Source organism: Camellia sinensis, chromosome 5 (genome assembly GCF_055761805.1).
Source record: "Camellia sinensis isolate YWXY chromosome 5, ASM5576180v1, whole genome shotgun sequence".
NCBI classification, from domain to species: domain Eukaryota; kingdom Viridiplantae; phylum Streptophyta; class Magnoliopsida; order Ericales; family Theaceae; genus Camellia; species Camellia sinensis.
This window is the reverse complement of record NC_138965.1, coordinates 93850975-93870224: the sequence shown is the minus strand read 5'-3', so window position 1 is coordinate 93870224 and position 19250 is coordinate 93850975. Positions and strand designations below refer to the sequence as shown.

The 19250-nt window shown below is 39.5% G+C and overlaps 1 protein-coding gene across 9 annotated transcripts in view; it reads left to right on the top strand.

Annotated features, from left to right (window-relative positions):
• The window catches only part of LOC114278686 (uncharacterized), a 31067-nt gene that overhangs the window by 6161 nt on the left and 5656 nt on the right, over positions 1-19250 (top strand). Inside the window, exons 4-10 of one of the 9 annotated variants that reach the window (XR_014329833.1) lie at positions 9260-10472; positions 13918-14097; positions 14398-14648; positions 14742-14969; positions 15059-15151; positions 15256-15346; positions 15474-15877. Coding sequence is in view for 7 of the 9 variants with exons in the window: in XM_082869254.1 (XP_082725380.1) it covers positions 14502-14648; positions 14742-14969; positions 15059-15151; positions 15256-15357; positions 15474-15877 (974 nt within the window). In the remaining 2 variants the exon portion in view is untranslated. Of the gene's footprint in view, positions 1-9259; positions 10473-13917; positions 14098-14366; positions 14649-14741; positions 14970-15058; positions 15152-15255; positions 15358-15473; positions 15878-19250 lie in introns of all 9 variants that reach the window. The other 8 variants (XM_082869254.1, XM_082869253.1, XM_082869252.1 and 5 more) reach the window with 8 other exon arrangements.

The following is a 19250-nucleotide window of genomic DNA, read 5'->3' as shown; positions in this document are numbered from 1 at the left end:
AAAGTCAAACACTGGCTGAATTCCTTACCTGCTAATTCAATCACAACTTGGGACCAATTACAACAACGGTTCTTGGAGAAGTACTTTCCCATAGGTAAAACCAACCAACTTAGGCGAGCCATCACAAACTTTGCTCAAATGGATGGCGAGCAATTCCATGAGACGTGGGAAAGACTTCGAGACCTTCTCCAACAGTGTCCCCACCACCAAGTGCCTGATTGGCAACTTGTTCAAACATTTTATTATGGTTTAACTAAGCCGCACGCCAAATGGTGGACTCATCCTGGGGTGGGACATTTATGTCCAAAAATGATGCCGAGGCATGGCAATTGTTTGAGAACTTAAGTGATAATTCCCTTCACCATGCCTCCGTAGCCCGGCAAGTCCGGCAACCAGTAGTTGGAGCCCTGAAAAGAGGGGGCATTTATGAGGTCGGGCAAAATCTAAAGTTAGCCCAACAAGTAGAGACACTGTCCCACAAAATGGACCAATTATTAGCTGCGGGACATGCCCTACCCAGCAAGATTAGCCTCAATTTCACGAGGCATGTGTTATATGTGCGAGCCCTACTCATGACTTGAGTGAGTGCCCTTCGGCATCACAATTTTCGGAGTTAGTCCAAGAGCATGTGAATGCGGCTCAAGGATTCTCCAACCCGGGTAATGATCCATACTCCAATATATATATAATCCGGGATGTAGAAATCACCCTAATTTTTCATGAAGACCCCCTTCACAAAGCACTTCTTACAATCCTCCACCACCAAGGCAGAATTTCAATAATTTTGCCAACCAATCATCCTACCAACCACCGCAACCTTATCGAGCCCCACAACCGTACCGGCAACCACAACCCCCGCCTGTTCCGCAGGGCAACTCTGCCTTTGAGACTCAGGTGTTGGAAGTTCTCTCAGAACTTAAGGGGTTAGCACCGGTAGTTCACTCCCAACACTCACTCTGTTGCCAAGCTAGAGGCCCAATTGGGTCAAATGGCTAACAACATGAATCGAAGAGAGGAGGGAAAATTACCAAGTCAAACTGTGGGCAACCCTAAGGGACAATACGGGGCAAAGAGTTCGGGTGGGAATGGAAAGCACCATGAGCAGGTGCAAGCAGTGATTAGTTTGAGAAGTGGGAGGGAGTTAGAGCTTCAGTCAGTTGCGTCTGATGCAACTAGAGCTAAGAAGGGTGACTACGGTGGTACACCCGATGAGAGCAAGGGTGATGGGGAAACACTTAAAAGGGATGACTTAGTCCCTAACGCTTTACATGAGCCTAAGGCACCTTTTCCCCAATGCCTTGATACACCGCCCCCTTTTAATGAAAGGCGGCATCTATGGAAGCAATGATGGAGGTCTTTAAACAGGTAAAAATCAACCTCTCCCTGTTGGAGGCGATTAAGCAAGTACCCTCCTATGCCAAATTTCTAAAGGATCTTTGTATACAAAAGCGTAAATCTAGGGGACACGTGTCCCAAAAAGTCCTACTCACGGAGCAAGTAAGCTCCATCTTTTTGAATGACACACCTCCTAAGCTTAAGGACCCGGGTGCCCCAACCATTGCATGCATTATAGGGGACCATTTCATTGATAGGGCCTTGTTAGATTTAGGGGCTAGTGTCAATTTGTTGCCGTACACAGAGTACGAGGAATTTGGGCTTGGCGAGTTAAAGCCCACTACTGTCACTCTTCAGTTGGCTGACCGCTCCCTCAAAGTGCCACGTGGCATGATTGAGGATGTACTAGTGAAGGTCGATAGGTTTTATTTTCCTGTCGACTTTTTGGTTTTAGATATGGAACCGGTAGCCAGTTCTAGGAAACAAATCCCGATAATCTTAGGTCGACCTTTCTTGGCTACGGCCAATGCATGCATTAATTGTCGGACCGGGGTTATGGAAGTTTCATTTGGTAACATGCAAGTGAAACTTAATGTTTTCCAAGCATCCATACAACCCCATGAGAGAGAGTACTTATTTGTGGATGTTGTGGATGAGATTGTGGTGGAAGTTTTGCCCTCCATTCTTGTAGACCCTTTAGAGGCTTGTCTAGCTCATTTTGAGTTTGAAAATTTTGATATTGATGGGTCAGTTGAGGAGGTGAATGTCTTGCTTAATGCTTCTTCTATACCGGATTTTCCTCTATGGAAAGCCCAGTTTGAGTCACTTCCTCTTCTGTCGAAAGAGCTTGCCATACCATCTTTGGTCATACCACCTACACTTGAGTTGAAGCCACTCCTGGCCACACTCAAGTATGCATTTTTAGGGCCCCAGGATACTTTACCAGTCATCATTGCATCTGACTTGATTGTAGAGCAGGAGAGTTAGTTAATGAGTGTTCTCGTGGCACATCGAAGTGCTATAGGGTGGTCAGTGGCTGATTTGAAAGGGATAGATCCCTCCGTGTGCATGCATTATATACACCTAGAGGACACCAAACCTTCTCGTGAAATGCAACGGAGACTAAATCCTAATATGAAAGAGGTGGTGAAAAAGGAGGTATTGAAATTGTTGGATGCGGGTATTATATACCCCATCTCGGATAGCAAGTGGGTGAGTCCCACACAAGTGGTGCCCAAGAAATCGGGCATCACTGTTGTTGAGAATGAGAGAGGAAAGTTAGTCCCCACACGAACCACTACTGGGTGGCGAGTGTGCATTGATTATAGGAGACTGAATTCCTCAACTAGGAAGGATCATTTTCCCTTACCTTTCATTGACCAGATCCTAGAGCGGTTAGCGGGGCAGGGTTTCTACTGTTTTCTTGATGGCTATTCGGGGTATAATCAAGTCCTGGTGTACCCTGCTGACCAGGAAAAGACCACATTCACATGTCCTTTTGGCACTTTTCCTTACAGGCACATGCCCTTTGGGCCATGTAATGCATCGGCGACTTTTCAACGGTGTGTGATGGCCATTTTCTCCGATATGGTGGAGAAATTCTTAGGGGTTTTCATGGATGATTTTTCGGTGTTTGGACCGTCTTTTGAGGAATGCCTTAGGAACTTGACTAGAGTGTTGGAACGATGCATTGAGGCAAACCTAATTTTGAGTTGGGAAAAGAGCCATTTTATGGTTCGTGAGGGTATAGTGTTGGGACACATTGTGTCCTCTCGAGGTATAGAGGTAGACAAGGCTAAGGTTGACCTCATTGCAGGCCTTCCTCTGCCCAATTCCGTGCGTCAAATTAGGTCTTTCTTTGGGCATGTAGGTTTTTACCGTAGGTTCATCAAAGACTTTAGTAAGATATCACGTCCTTTGTGTAGTTTACTGGTTAAGGACGCGCCTTTTATCTTTGATGAGGTGCGTCCTAATCATGAAATCACCAGATTGGTCACTTTCCTTTGAAATCATGTGTGATGCCTCCGATTATACTGGCGGGGCTGTGTTGGGCCAAAGGGTCAATAAGGCACCATTTGCTATATACTAGTATATAGCTAGTCGCACTCTCTCGGATGCACAATTGAATTATACTACCACCGAGAAAGAGTTGCTAGCTGTGGTCTTTGACTTAGATAAATTCCGGTCCTATCTCTTAGGTTCCAAGGTCATAGTCTTCACTAATCATGCCGCTTTGCGGTATTTATTATCAAAGAAAGAGACCAAACCTAGGTTAATTAGATGGATTTTGTTGCTTCAGGAATTTGACTTAGAGATCTGAGATAAGAAAGGGTCTGAGAATGTGGTGGCGGATCACCTCTCTTGAATCCTCGTTGAGTATACTAGTGACCCTCTTATTTTGCATGATTCGTTTCCGGACGAACAACTCTTTGAGCTGTCACAAGTGAGCCCCCCGTGGTTTGCACATATTGTAAATTACTTGGCCATTGGGCAAATTTTGCAGAATTGGTCTAAGCAAGACAAAGACCGATTCTTTTCGCAGGTCAGGTATTACTTTTGGGAGGATTCGGAGTTGTTTAAATATTGCTCCGACCAAGTGATCTGACGGTGTGTGCCGGAGAGTGAGGTGCATAGCATTTGTACATTTTGTCATTCTTCTGCATGTGGCGGTCATTTTAGTGGGCATAAAATGGCCATTAAGATTTTACAGAGCGGGTTTTATTGGCCCACAATTTTTAAAGATGCCCGTGAATTTTGTAGAACTTGTTTGCGCTATCAACAAATGGGTTCGATATCTCGGCATGACATGATGCCAATGTCCCTATTCTTGTGGTAGAGATATTTGATGTTTGGGAGATTGATTTTATGGGACCTTTCCCGTCGTCATTCGGGTTTGAGTATATTCTCTTAGCAATCGATTATGTGTCTAAGTGGGTGGAGGCGATAGCTACCCGAACAAACGATCATAGAGTTGTAATCAAATTTTTGCATGAAAAAATCTTTAGTCGTTTTGGGTTTCCTAGAGCCATAATAAGTGATCAGGGTACGTATTTTTGTAACCGGTTCTTTGAGTCAGTAGTCAAGAAATACTCCATCACTCATAAAGTTGGCATTTCTTACTATCCTCAAACTAGTGGCCAAGTAGAAGTCTCAAATAGGGAGGTAAAGCACATAATAGAAAAAATGGTGAGGCCAGATAAGAAAGTTTGGTCACAACGGTTGATTGATGCATTACGGGCCTACCGCACTGCTTATAAGATATCCATTGGGATGTCACCATATAGGGCGGTGTTTGGCAAAGCTTGCCATCTCCCAGTTGAACTTGAGCATCGAGCATTGTGGGCCATAAAGAAGTTTAACTTCGTTATGGCTACGGTTGGGCTCAACCGGAAAGTGCAACTCAATGAGTTGGAGGAAATTCTGAATGATGCTTATGAGAGTTCGAGAGTTTTTAAAGCTCGGACTAAAGAATTCCATGACAAGCACATTAATAGAAAATCCTTTGAACCTGGCCAAAAAGTGTGGCTTTTTAATTCAAAATTGAGACTCTTTCCCGGTAAGTTAAGATCAAGATGGGATGGCCCCTTTGTGGTTGTTGAGGCATTTATTCATGGCGCCGTTGAGGTCCAAGATCCAAAGACTGGCCACACTTTTAAAGTGAATGGTCAAAGACTGAAGCCATATATAAAGGGGATTGTCCATTGCTCTGATGGACCCGTTTTACTATGATTGATAGATTAATTTCTTGTTCTTTTTTCTTTCCCTCCTATTCTATTTTGTTTTTCTTTGTTCTTGATGTGCTTCATTTGCGTCTAGGAGACTTTAAATCCTCTAAAAGTGTAATTCATTTGGTGTTAGCCGTGCCCGAACGGCATCTGACGGTCTGGTATAGTCACCTAACCGTGTTTGTAGTGAGTTCCTAGGAGACCAACTGAGACGGTGAAAACTAGAGTTCGAATGGCAAAGCCTAGAACACAAAGGTTTGGAATTTTCGAGATTAGAGTCTGGTTTAAATACCCAGGGGTGTGGAGATTGCGTCAGAACTATCCCGGCTTGAACTCAGTAGGGCAGCCCCATAGGTTGAGGTAGCTTTATGCGCCTCGATTCTGGATACCGAATCAACCTACTCTGTCACCCTGTTGGAGAATAGGGAAAGTTACAAACACAGTTAGGGAGAAAAGTAGTACCCATAGTTTTCGCGTGAAGATCATACCTCTAGTGGGCATTTCGTTATTTTCTTATTTATTTATTTATTTATTCCGGATGTCAAATGAAGGAAGAAATAATTTAGCATGCTTTGGGTGGTACTCGATTTTTAATTTCTTATCTTTAATCTTTCAAAAATATACATATAAATAAAGTTCTTTTATAAAAAAAAATAAAAAATTTCCGCACGTACGGCACAACCCACGCACGTGTGGCTCAATTCCAAATCCAACAATTGCACACTGCTTTAAAAGCAGGTGCGGAGAGGCGTGCGTAAACCAAGCCGCACGTGCGGTTTGAAAAGAAGAGGAACTTGAAGCTTTAAGCATGTCTCCCATAGTGGCTCCTTCTCCATCTACCTCCTTTCACTCCTCTATGAGTGGCTAGTCTCCTTTTTTAGGATTTTGATGAAACCCTAGCCATGTAATAGGTTTTTCTTTTTGATTTTCAATTATGTAAAGGTTTGAACACTTGTATGGTGTTTAAGAAGTTCCATATATATATTTTCTATTATTTCTTCAAATATTCGACTTTTTGTGATTGTTGAATGTTTTCCATACAAGAGTTTTTTATTCTTTCACATTCAAGGTATGAGACGAATCATACTACAAGAGACGAGTTGTATCACTACCTTAGTTTAGAGTGAACGATTCATACTACTTGAGATGGTTCGTGCTCGTACATTAAACGTGATGATTTTCTTGTTAAATGTTTTGAACTTGTAGTTACGAAGCATTATTCCGTTCGAACCATAACATAATTGTTTTCAATTTGAAAACCCTATTTATGTGACTAGTGGTGGACTATTCGCCATAGGTTTTTCCCCAATTCAGTAAATCCATTTTCAGTTATAATTGAAAATTTAATTATTTAGTTTAATTTATTCGTTATTAAATTAGGTTATGATCAATCATTCTTTTCATCAAAATTAATTTAGGAATTTATCAATTAAATTAGTTTAATTTCACAATTGTTCCTGTGGAATGATACCTGGACTTGCCATTATTCTAAAAGAATTTGGTGTAGTTTAGTGTTTTTGGTGTGTTCAACGACCCATCAAATTTAAATAAAAAAAAAAACGACGCTCCGCAATCACTCCTGACTTTGTCCCCCCCTCTCTCTACCTCTCATTATTTATCTATCTCTCTCTCTCTCTCTCTCTCTCTCTCTCTCTCTTCTCTCAACCCCACAACCCACCATCACCATCTTCTTCTTCATTTTTCTTTCTTCTTCTTCTTCTTCTTCCTTCTCAACCCTCCTTCCTACCATCTCACCGCCGGCATCACTATTTCCTCCCCGTCCGACGAATCTCCGGCGACTACCATTTTTTCCCGCGAATCTCCTTTCTTTTTCTCTCTCTCCTTTTTGAAGGTAAAATTTACTTTTTGTTTAGATTTGTGGACATAGGAGGAGAGAAGTAGAGTTTTGATTTTATTTTTATATTATTATTATTATTATTATTATTTTTTTTTTTTTTTTGGTTCAAATCTTGATCTTTGTTTCATACCTAAAAAAAAGGGATTTTTTTTTATACTGCTTAGCCATGTTTGTTGTTAGTTGTTTATTCTTTCTATTATTTTATTTTATTTATTTAGCCATGTAGTATACTAACCTAGCCATGTTTATTTAGTTTGTTCATCTTAACCAAAAAAAAACAAAAAAAACAAAAATCTGCGTAGGAAGAAGATGAGAGCCGCACGTGCGGTACAAAAAAAAAAAAAAACCTTAGAAATAAGGGGTTTTTTTTTTAAGGTCCCTGGCATTATGATTTTATAGCATAAATGACACTCAATATTTTCATAATGTCTAAGGTCCCTCAACATCAACCCAGAGAAAATTCGATCCAGAGAATTTCTCTGGACACGTTACAGAGAAAATTCCAAATTTCTCTGAGTTTTTGTGAATTTCTCTGGACTAGAAGGGAATTTTCACTGACTTCATGTGAATTTCTCTAGGTTGGAAGGTAATTTCTCTGGACTAAGAGAATTTCTCTGGGACAATTTATCAAATCAATAGAACAGCAGATTCACCTCTACCTATTTTGTCATAGAGAAAATCTCAACAGAGAAATTCTTCTCTGGATTTTTTAGAGAAATATTGAAAATTTCTCTGACCTTCCCCTACCCTTCCCACTCTCCAGAGAAATTTTAAATTTCTCTGGCCTTCTTTCTCTCCAGAGAAATTCCCCCTTCTATTTACACAATAATCACAGATACAAACCAGAGAAATTTAGTCCATTTCCAAAATAAGAAGAAGATTACATACCATTAATAATGTGTCTTTTTGAGAAGCAGCTGGTGTTGAAAGGTGATTTAGTGAAGTCATCAAACACAGAGATCACTGGTTGGTTAAGGTTTCTTCTACGATTGATGAGAAAAAGATTGTCTTCAGCCATGAATAAAGTCCAAGCTATACCGAAAAGGTTACGATACCCAACAGCTTTTCCACCGGTGAATGTGTAGTTCCCTTTATACTTGCTCACGTACTCCTCGGTAGGTTTCAACCTCGCTGCAAACTCATAGTCAACTACAAAAATCACCGACCCTTTCTCTTGCATTCCCAAGAACAACCCAAAGCAATGGACCGAACTGTGTTGGTCCATATTGCAGTTGGCAGAAAGGAAAAAACATTGCCTACTAAGATGGATTTGCCTGTGAGTAAACCCGACCAGATGGAAACAGATGCGCACACTCTTCCCGGCGAACATGCCTAGGACGAACCCACTGTTGGAAGTGTTGGGCTTCAAGGCACTTCACACGAGAATCTCCACCGAAAATAGACCATTTTGTCTCCTCCACTCCCAGAAGATCTAACAGCTGAGATTGGACAGAGAGAAGACGGAGAAGATGCTGAGAGAGAGGCATTTGGTGATGGAGACGAATTTGAAGGAGATGGTGAAGAGAGGTGAAGTCCAGAAGCTGCTTGAGATCGAGGTTGATAGGTTGTTTCGGTTGAAGGAACTCAAATCTTCGTGTATGGTAAGAAAATGTATGTTTGGTTACTCAGAAAATGCAAGCTTTGCTGAAGAAGAAGGTTGAGTTTGGGGATTTGGAGGAGTGGAAGAGAGCAGCGAGAGAGTGAGATATATATCAAATTTCTCTGTGATAGATGGGAGGGACCTTAGGCATCAAAAAATAATATTGTGGACCTCTTCCATTACTAAAAATAGAAGAGGGACTTTAGATTTATTTTCCCTAGAAATAAAGGTACTAATAATAATAATAATTTAGTTTTTTTTTTATTTACTATATTTGTTTAGTTTAGATAGTTTAGTAGTGATTCTCGTTAGTTTCATTAGTTAGTGGATTGTTGTTTTTATTTTTATTTTACTTGTTTAGTTAGTGATTTTATTTTTACTTTTATTATGATGTAATTGTTCATTTAATTGTTAAGTAGTTTAGTTTTTATTTTATTTTATTTTCTTCTCTTCTACTAACTTTAAAAAAAAAAAAAAAAAAAGAGTTTAGTTTAGTTTATTTTATTCTATACTTTAGTTTATTTTATACTATAGTTTACTTCTTTTATAGCTTAGTTTAGTTTATTTAATGTCATTTTTATTCATTTATTTAATTCTTTTCGTTTTTATATAAATAAATACAAAAAAAAAAAAAATTGGTGCGAGTTGCATGTGATACATCAGTGGGCAGACTCGTGCTTTAATATTTTATTTGTTTCTCATGCTGGTTTCACGGGTATATGTGTTTGTTGGTGTGTGCAGGATATGAGTCGACGTGTATCTGCTTGGGCCTCCAAAAAGGCCAGAGGTTCCACCTCTTCGGCACCACCATCGCCACCGTCACCACCATCCTCGCCACCACCACCGGGTGACTTGCCACGGCCGAAGTGGGCTTCACGCCCTCTTCACAAGCTCACGCAGTTCAACATTCCATATTTTCGGCGTGGCACGGACATTACTTGGGCCGTTGAGCAGCTCCAACTCCGGCAACAGTTGGGCGTTTGCACTGTGACAGTGCCCACTTATCCTCGTCTGGTACGACTCTTTTACCAGAACCTGTATGAGTCACTCACCAAGGATGGACTGCTATCTACCATTGATGGTCATATTGTCCACATCACCTCATCCATGGTTGCCACCGCGTTAGGGTTTTTCGCCAAGCCAGAATATCAGCCCTTCCCGGAAGTTGAGGATCGACAACCCATACATAGCCTCATCCAGTAATACTTCCCGGGGGCCCACGGTGACAACAGTTTCACATGCTTGCGGCGGAGCAAGCTGCCTAGCCGCTTGCTATTCATTGATTCTGTGGTCCATAAGAATGTCCTTCCACTTGGGAATAGAGCTGAGCGCCATTTGGAGTTTGTTCGAGTTTTACACGGTTATCAGCATGGCTATCAGGTCTCGCTTGAGTATATCATATGGATGCATTTGCAGAAATTTCTACGAGAGGCAGTTCGGCCTGAACCTATGCAGAACCTGACTTGGCCACTGCCATTTGCTAATTTGTTGACACTTGTGTTTGAGCTTAACGGCCTCCCCATTGCTAAGAATGAGGAGATTGATAGAGCATATCCGACTTTCGGCCAGCAGGAATGGCAGCATAGCATATCTCGCATCCCGCAGCAGGTTGGTGCCCCAATTGATGAGGCCTAGGACCCCGTCCTGTTTCCCCAGTGCCTCCCTAAGGGGACCCACTCTACATGACTCGTGAGGAGTACTTACAGCTTCAGTACTCTGTGGATCAGGTCCATAGTACTCTTCGTGATCGCCACCCGAGTCTCATGGAGTTGTGCACGGATTTTCAGGTGCATCGAGACTATTCTCAGGCGACCTTCGACCAGCTACACGCCCGCCAGCTCGACATCTAGCAACGGGTTCAGAATGAAGCCTTTGAGACGCGATCTTTGATGCAAGCCTTGTTTGCCCAACATTTCCCGCCACCACCGCCATCGGCTTCTCCGTAGTACCCATTGTATATTGCTTTATCTCTTTTATTTTTATTTTTATTTCTTTTCAGTTATTTCCTTTTCTCAAGAAGAAAAAAAAATAAAAAAACAAATAAAAAAAGTTGAGTGTGTGTGTGTTACTATATGCCTATCTGGATGTGCACTTACAATCTCTGGTAATCTTCTCTCATTTCTCTTTACTTTTCCATTGCGGACAATGTCATATTCAAGTTGGGGGATGAGGGTTGTATTTTCTTTTTTGCATTCCTATTTGGCTCAATCATTCATGCTTATACCTGTTTCACTTTATTGCATTGCTTCACTTGATGTGACTTGTTGCTAGTAGGGTGATGATATTTGTATATGTTAATTGGGGAGCATAGTAGACTTGTATGAAAAGGATTTATTAGGTATATACTTGCATGTGATGTTTGCACTAGGGGAGTCATTTGTGCTTGTGGTATTAGTACACTTGTCATAAGTATGCCTTAATTCACATGAACACACTCTCATAGCGGTGACCTCTTTATTATAATCCCTGGTGTACATCATTGATAATAGCTAGGTTGCAGAAAAGAATAAATGAGGAGCCAAGATTCTCTACACTTTTGTTTGGGTTCGTAGCCTTTTTAACTCGAGTTATTAAGCCCGTAGGGGTGTCTTTACACCTAGTGTCCTAAAACCGTCTAGTTTGGGAGTCATTGGCCTAATACTTGCTACATGGGTTAATTAGAAAGCTTAAGGAACTTAGACATTGCACTATTAAGGGAAAAAAAATAAGGAGAATGACTTGTTTGGATTCGTAGCCTTTTCAACTCGAGTTATTAAGCCCGTAGGGGTGTCTCTACACCTAGTGCCCTAAAACCGTCTAGTTTGGGAGTCATTGGCCCGATACTTGCTACATGGGTTGATTAGAAAGCTTAATGGATCAGAACATTGCACCGTCATTTAAAAAATAAATAAATAAAACTTGAGAATCTTGACTGCAACAGGTTAGTTTTTCTGTATATGTTGGGTGTTATGAGTTACACTGGGCTATTATAGTGGACAGTTAACTAATATGGAGATTGCACTTTACACCAAGGGTACTGATGATTTGTCTGCTAGCATGCACAAGTACAGGGGACTTTACTTTTGTATTAACTGAATTGTGGTTTTGACTCAATAGGTTTCGTCATGCTTGTCCACTATGCCTTTAATGACTCGTTATGTTTTAATATCACACTATAGTGGCACATAAGTTGATTGCTAGGTGTAGTGTGGTTAATTGTTGGGCGTATATGAATATGAAAATGTTTGTGGGTATCATTTTTGGAAACTCTCACGAGACTTTACTCGTCCACTTGGGGTAACTTTGTGGTTTAAAGGCTTGTTGTATATGCTAAATGCAATTGTTTTCCCACGAAAGAGGAAATAGTTAGATTTTGTTTAATTTTATCTCTTTTTTTATCACTTGCTTGAGGACTAGCAAGTTGTAAGTTGGGGGATGTGATTAAGGCTGAATTGTACATCATTGAGGCCATTAATTAGGATTTCTTAACTTCACTTGCTTGTCAAAATGTATACTGTGTGTTGAATGTCAATCAGATTGTACATAGTTGGAGCATAAAATGGGCAAAAAGACAGAATTTGGAGAGAGTTGACTTTGTCTGCACGTGCGTTGACTTTCCTGCACGTGCGTTGACTTTTTTTGGAAAAACGTGCCACATGTTTTAAACCTGTTTAGAAAGACACCAGAAGTATAAATAGGCAAGAAAAAGGCTGGATTAGGGTTCTGGAGTTGTTTTGTCAAGAAAGGGAGGCTAGGGTTTGAAAAGAAGAGGAACTTAAAGCTTCAAGCATGTCTCCCATGGTGGCTTCTTCTCCATCTACCTCCTTCCACTCCTCCATGAGTGGTTAGTCTCATTTTCTAGGGTTTTGATGAAATCCTAGCCATGTAATAGGTTTTTCTTTTTGATTTTCAATTATGTAAAGGTTTGAACACTTGTATGGTGTTTTAGAAGTTTCATATATATATTTTCCATTATTTCTTCAAATATTCGGCTTTCTGTGATTGTTGAATGTTTTTCATACAAGAGTTTTCTATTCCTTCACATTCAAGCTATGAGACGAATCATACTACGAGAGACGAGTCGTATCACTACCTTAGTTTAGAGTGAACGATTCATACTACTTGAGATGGTTCGTGCTCGTACATTGAACGTGATGATTTTCTTGTTAAATACTTTAAACTTGTAGTTACGAAGCATTATTCCGTTCGAACCATAACATAATTGTTTTCAATTTGAAAACCCTATTTACGTGACTAGTGGTGGACTCTTCGCCCTAGGTTTTTCCCCAATTCAGTAAATCTATTTTCAGTTATAATTGATAATTTAATTATTTAGTTTAATTTATTCGTTATTAAATTAGGTTATGATCAATCATTCTTTTCATCAAAATTAATTTAGGAATTTATCAATTAAATTAGTTTAATTTCACAATTGTCCTTGTGGATCGATACCTGGACTTGCCATTATTCTAAAAGAATTTGGTGTTGTTTAGTGTTTAATTTTGGTGTGTTCAATGACCTATCAATATATATATATGAACGCAGAGAATGAATTAAAATGGGCATCAACCCCAATTATCATTGATATTAGTTCTCTTCTCTCACAGGGCACAGAACCAAACAACACTGAGGATAAATTTCAAACCTTTTGAGATATACATATGCTATATCTAAAACTCAGAATGTGTTCTTGCGTTTTTGGGTTAAACTAACTGTAATAGAAAAGAAAAATGAAAATGAAAATGAAAATGAAAAAACTGAGAAGCAGTGAAACATCTTCATGATCTCTTCAAGCAAAGACCTTACTTTACCTACACACACACACTCTTTCTATCCCACAAGAAGTGACTGAAAAACTACTTCTTCACAAGGAATGGTAAGACCCATGTCGTGATCAAACCCGAACTCTTCTTCGGCACGTTGAAGAAGGTTCTAGAACTCAGGATGAGTCAAGAGAGAGATTGGATGGGTTCTAAATTTGGATGTGTGACAAAGTCTTGATGTATGGGTTCTAAATTTCGATGTGTGTTCTTGGTAGTTGTTTTGTCTTTTTATCGTTTTGTTGATGTAATGGGGAAAGGGATGAAGGAGATTGTTGTTCTGTATGTGTTATGTAATTAGCTGAGAGTTTAGTCCTTTTGTTTATATTGTTGTTCATGTCATCATGTTGAGCTATATTGTAAACCATTTCGCAATGTTGAACCTGTTAAATTGATGAACCTCCTCAGTTGACATTTATGCTTAACATTGGTTTATGTACAACACTTTTACTTGGCAATCATTATCAATTATTTTTCTATTGTTGTCTTCTTGTAATTTTTTGAATACTTTAGTTTCTGTAAACAATCCATATTGGTCATAATATCGATAATGCATGTGATGTGTTTACTTAATATATCATGTTTGCAACTACTTTGCAGGTACCAGCATGGTTCCTGAGACGAAGACAGGGCGACGTAAGAAAACGACAACTGACCCCATGGCATCACCCTCAGGAACATCTGCACATGTCATTGTCACACCACAGACTTTATCCGATGAGACACAACCACCGGATGACACACAAACATTTGTGGAAGAGACACAGGCGCACGGCGTAGGTAAGACCATTGCACGTTTTTGTTGCATCTTCAGGGTTGACTGACTGCGGACTACAATGTTTATTCTTGTTCTTGGTAGTTTTGTAGGTGTGTTTCGGCCCCTAAAGATAACTTTATTTGACTTAACCAAATGATTTTTCTTCATCTAGAAAGACAATTTCTTACATGTATAAAAAAATTATAATCCCTTAGAAAATTTGCTTAAATGATTGTTAAATTTAATATTAATTATTGTCGATTATATGTTTGGGCACTAATTGCATGTGAAGGCCTTACACTTGTTGCCCCTTCTTGACCAAGGAAAAGTACGTCAACTCGTGTACGTGGTCCTACAATCGGAAAAGGAGTGCAAAAAAGGATTGTGAGAAAAAAAAGGGGAGAAACTACATGTATATGTCAATCACATGCTCAATGCCCTCACTGGAGGGAATGCCACGCCTGCAACAAATGAGTTAGGCTTGTTGATAAGGCTGTTGTGCCCTCTAAAGGGAGTGAAGTCATGGAAGAAAATTGATCAAAGTGTCAAAGATGCTGTAGTACAAGCTGTGTTAGTAATTTCTGACCTTAAACTAAATGTCTTCATTATGTAAAGTTGCAATTGCTGCATTCAATTTCTGTAATACGTCACACACTTATGCTTGCAGGACACGTTTGAAATTGGTGAGGATTTTCATACTGATCAACAAGCTCAAGAGATCGTTGATACGAAGGTGTATCTCTTGTACAAGGATTGGTGGTACACCCTGAAGCAACACTTCGAAAAACTTGTCAAAGAAGGTGTTGATGACCCATATAGTCATCCGCCTACAGGAGTTTGCTTGGATGATTGGAAACACATGATTGATGTGGCTTGGAAGGATGATTCTCATTTGGTAACAAACAAATATAAACGACTCTATTGCTTTATTTGTGTACTATGCATTGATATGTACTAATTCTTGAATAATTCTTTTTTTTTTAGAAACGCTCTAAAGCTGGTAAAGCAAACCGGAGTTTGCTACCATACAATCACACCAGTGGATCTCGCTCCTTTCCAATAGCAATGTCACTCATGGTGAGTTAGATACATTTGGAACAGATTTCTCATCACTTATATATGTAAGATGAAAGCCATGGTTACTATTGTGACGAATTAATTTTGTTATTTGAAACTAATAGGTAGATGAAAATGGGGAGTTGGATTTTTCGGAATTTTATTCCAAATCACACAAATCGAAGAAAACAAACGAATGGATTGATCCCAAATGTGGTGAGCTACATGTAAGGAGTAAACTTTTTTTGCCAATTGTATTTAATATTAATGCCTATCTTAGCACAAAATTGCATGTGATTCTTTGTACCTTTGTTGAATAGTCTACTTTTTTTGGTAATGACAGGATGCGATGGTGAATCTACAAGCGACAGCCACGGATGCGGGGATCCCATTGACACAGGAGGAACTCTCAGGGCAAGTGCTTGGACAGAGAAAGAATTACTTGCGTGGATTTGGGATAGGCCCACGACCCTATTTGCCATTTGATAGTGCGGCACGATCTCGTGACAAACAAATGGAGGCAATGCGATCTGAGATGGAGGTTCTTCACGAAAATTTGATAAAGGAGAAAGAAGAGCGCCAGAGAGATCGTGAAGAGATGATGAGGGAGAGAGAGGAGTTGATGAAAGAAGTAGAAGAAGGAAAAAAAGCAAGGGAGGCGCAACAACAACAACTGAATCATTTGAACTCTGTGGTTTTACGACTCTCAACACTGTTGGAGGGTTCAGACGGTCATCGTCGTATTTGGTAAGAAGAATTTCATTCATATCATACTAAAACTTATACAAACTTAGATTTACATACTCACTAAATAATACTTTCTCTTTGTTGTGAAGCATGAGGGCAAGAAAAAATCATGCAATTGAAGAATTAAAATTTGTGTAGGTAGAGAGGGCCTATCATAGTACTCGTTATGCAATTTTGACTTTGAATGCTTCTATCATTGATCTTTTAGAGCTAGACTAATCTCATTGGAGTTGTTATTTGTATTTTTTTTTTTTTTTTTTTCATTTTGTCAATAGGTTGAAATTTTGATCTTTTAGATGAGGCTTATTGTCCAGGAATTGTTGGATGTTAATTTCGGTTTTTGAGTCCTATAATTTGTTACACAAAAAAGAAGAAATGAAAAATGTTAGTGAAGACTCAAGTAATGTTGTTGGACACAAGTAACAGTTTTTAGTCTCTTTTAAATGAGAAATTATATTATCAAAGATTAAACATAATTACTCAATATGATTAAGAAATGTTGAAAGAATAAGAAAGTTCTCAGTGCTATCCTAGGGATAGTAGTGGTATGGTCATGGCAATTGTGTTTCTAGCATTGAGCCATTGCATCTGTATTGTAATGAACTTACAGAAAGTAGCAAACAATCTAGTCAACTGTGCAATGTCTACTCTCATCATTCCTCTTCAACAGTTAATCTCATTGTACCTAAATTTTCTATACAGTTAGAGAAGTTTGTAAACAGTTAATACAATTCAATGTTTAGGGACTACAAATGGTATTCCGCCAAACAGTTAATACAATTCAATGTTTAGGGAGTACAGTTAGAAAAGTCGCAAAACTCTCAAAAAAAACATTCGGAAACTGAATTTCGATAAACCAATTAAAAACAAGGGCTCAAAAACCAAAATTAAAATTAATATTATAGCAACATAAACTACATATTGTGTCTCCACACAGTTATGATCTTAGGTTACCATAGAAATGTACTCGATGGTATAAAAAATTACGTCACTTGCTCGGCAGGTAAGTTCCATAAACAAGACTGCATCTGATTTGCCATGTCTGCTGCTTGATGTTGTTTTTCGTTTAATGGGCTTCAAAACATATTTATTCATGCCGATTTGGTGTAGTGTATTTTTAATTGAGTTGCTCTCTATGACAATACAAATTTAATGTGCCAAATATTATTGAGTATGGCTACTTTCTAGCTGGAACAATAGACAAATGGAGATTCTTTTGTTTGGCACCAATACACCAATGATGTGATGTTATATTGTTGTAATACTATCTATTATTTGCATATCCATTGAGCTCACTGTCAGGATAAGTCATAGAAAATTCCCTTAAAAAGGGCGTTTCGGGGGCAAAAATTGAAAACAGCACTCGAACAACCGTGTGCCTGACACGGACAGCTTCCCCATCACAAATAGGACTTGTGACAACTGACGGAATGTAATTCGGACCCGTAGGTAGAGAGTTATAGCCAAATACGCCAAAACTTAGTCGGAAAAGGGCGTTTCGGGGGGTGAAAATTCAAAACTGTGGCTCACACGGACAGTTTTCCCATGACAAATAGGACTTATGACAACTGACGGAACGTCATTTAGACCCGTAGGTAGAGAGTTAGAGCCGAATACGCCTTAAACTTACTCGAAAAAGAGCTTTCCGGGGGCGAAAATTCATAACAGTCCCCGAAGTTATGAATTGTGTGTTTATTGTCCAAAAGTTATGTCTACCTCTACGAACTTATAGAAATTTGAAATTTACTTTAGTTTTTGGAAGTCCTATGAATTTCAAATTGTTTCCTAGTATTTGATATTCTTTCATGTAGAATGATTCTCTTTCTCTCTCTGTCTCCCCCAAATTCTCCCTCAGTGAGCACTGAGACATTCATGAGTGGATAATTTTAAATTGACTGAAAAGGGTCATCCAAGTCACCCTTATATAGATCTCTTGATGTCTCTATATAATAGGTCACAATTTTTCCAAAGTTTAGAACCTTCTGCAAAGTGATAAGGTACAAGGGGTTCCAACAATATTGTGGTGTGATGTGATCATCCCATCGGCCATCGTATTGTTGTATGCCTCAGGGGCAGAGCCAGGGGGGACCAGCAGGGCCCCTAAGAAGTTTCTGTTACATATAGCTGTTTACCAAAAAAACTTTGAAATACCAAGTAGATTCCTCATAACCACTCTTAAAATTTTGAATCTTTTTATTGAATAGCTTCTTTTTGGAATTCACAAATTTAACCCCTTTTGACAGCTGTAAGGTCACCACCATCTTATTATTACATGACACCATTTGTAAATTTCCAATCATTTTGATAAAATAAGAGGACCATTTTGTACAACAAATGTCAGTGATACAATATGTATCTACTTTATGTACTCAACAGATTCACTTCTCCTATACCCTCTCAATAGTGCAACTCAAAGAAACCAACTAAACAAGGAAAGAGCAACATAGAAAACAAAAAACGAAAAACCAATGCAGCAGCCCCAACAACTCAAAGATAGCAGCCATTTAACCCCAACAAGAGTGCAAAACAGATCAGCTAATTCAATCCCAGCAACAATGCAAAACAGAGCAGCCACCCATAAACTCCCACCCAGAACCATCCGCGATGCTGACTCTGCATGGATTCTACACAAGGGAGTACAAATAATAAAAGCACTAAACACCCAATCAACTGTGTAACAGTCCCAACAATAATGCATTTCAGAGCTGCTTCGATACTCACATTGCAGGAAATATAATCTGATGGACAGCAGTAAAGCCATTGGTATAGTTTTCCATATCAGCCATTTGAACTTCTTAAACTTAAACCCAGCCCACAAATTTAGAAGCCACTCAATTGACCCAGGCACAACCCATTGAATACCCCACCAATCCACTGAACTAGACCGCATTATGTCCAAATTGATGGACACAACAAAAGCACATGATTAACAGATCAATATCATAATTTCAAAAAATACAAGTGTTACAAACACTCCCACTTAGTACACCAAAACTTAGTTGAAAAATGGCGTTTCGGGGACGAAAATTCAAAATAGCTCCCGAACCACCGTGTGACTCTCACGGGCAGCTTTCCCATGATAAATACGACTTGTGACAACTGACGGAATGTAATTCGGACCCGTAGATTGGGAGTTAGAGTCGAATACACCCAAAACGTAGTCGAAAAAGGGCGTTTCGGGGGCGAAAATTCAAAACAGCCCGCGAACCACCGTGTGACTCTCACGGGCAGCTTCCCCATGACAAATAGAGCTTGTGACAATTGACGGAATGTAATTCGGACCCGTAGGTTGGGAGTTAGAGCCGAATACGCCCAAAACTTACTCAGAAAAGGGCGTTTCGGGGGCGAAAACACAAAACAGCCCCCGAACCAC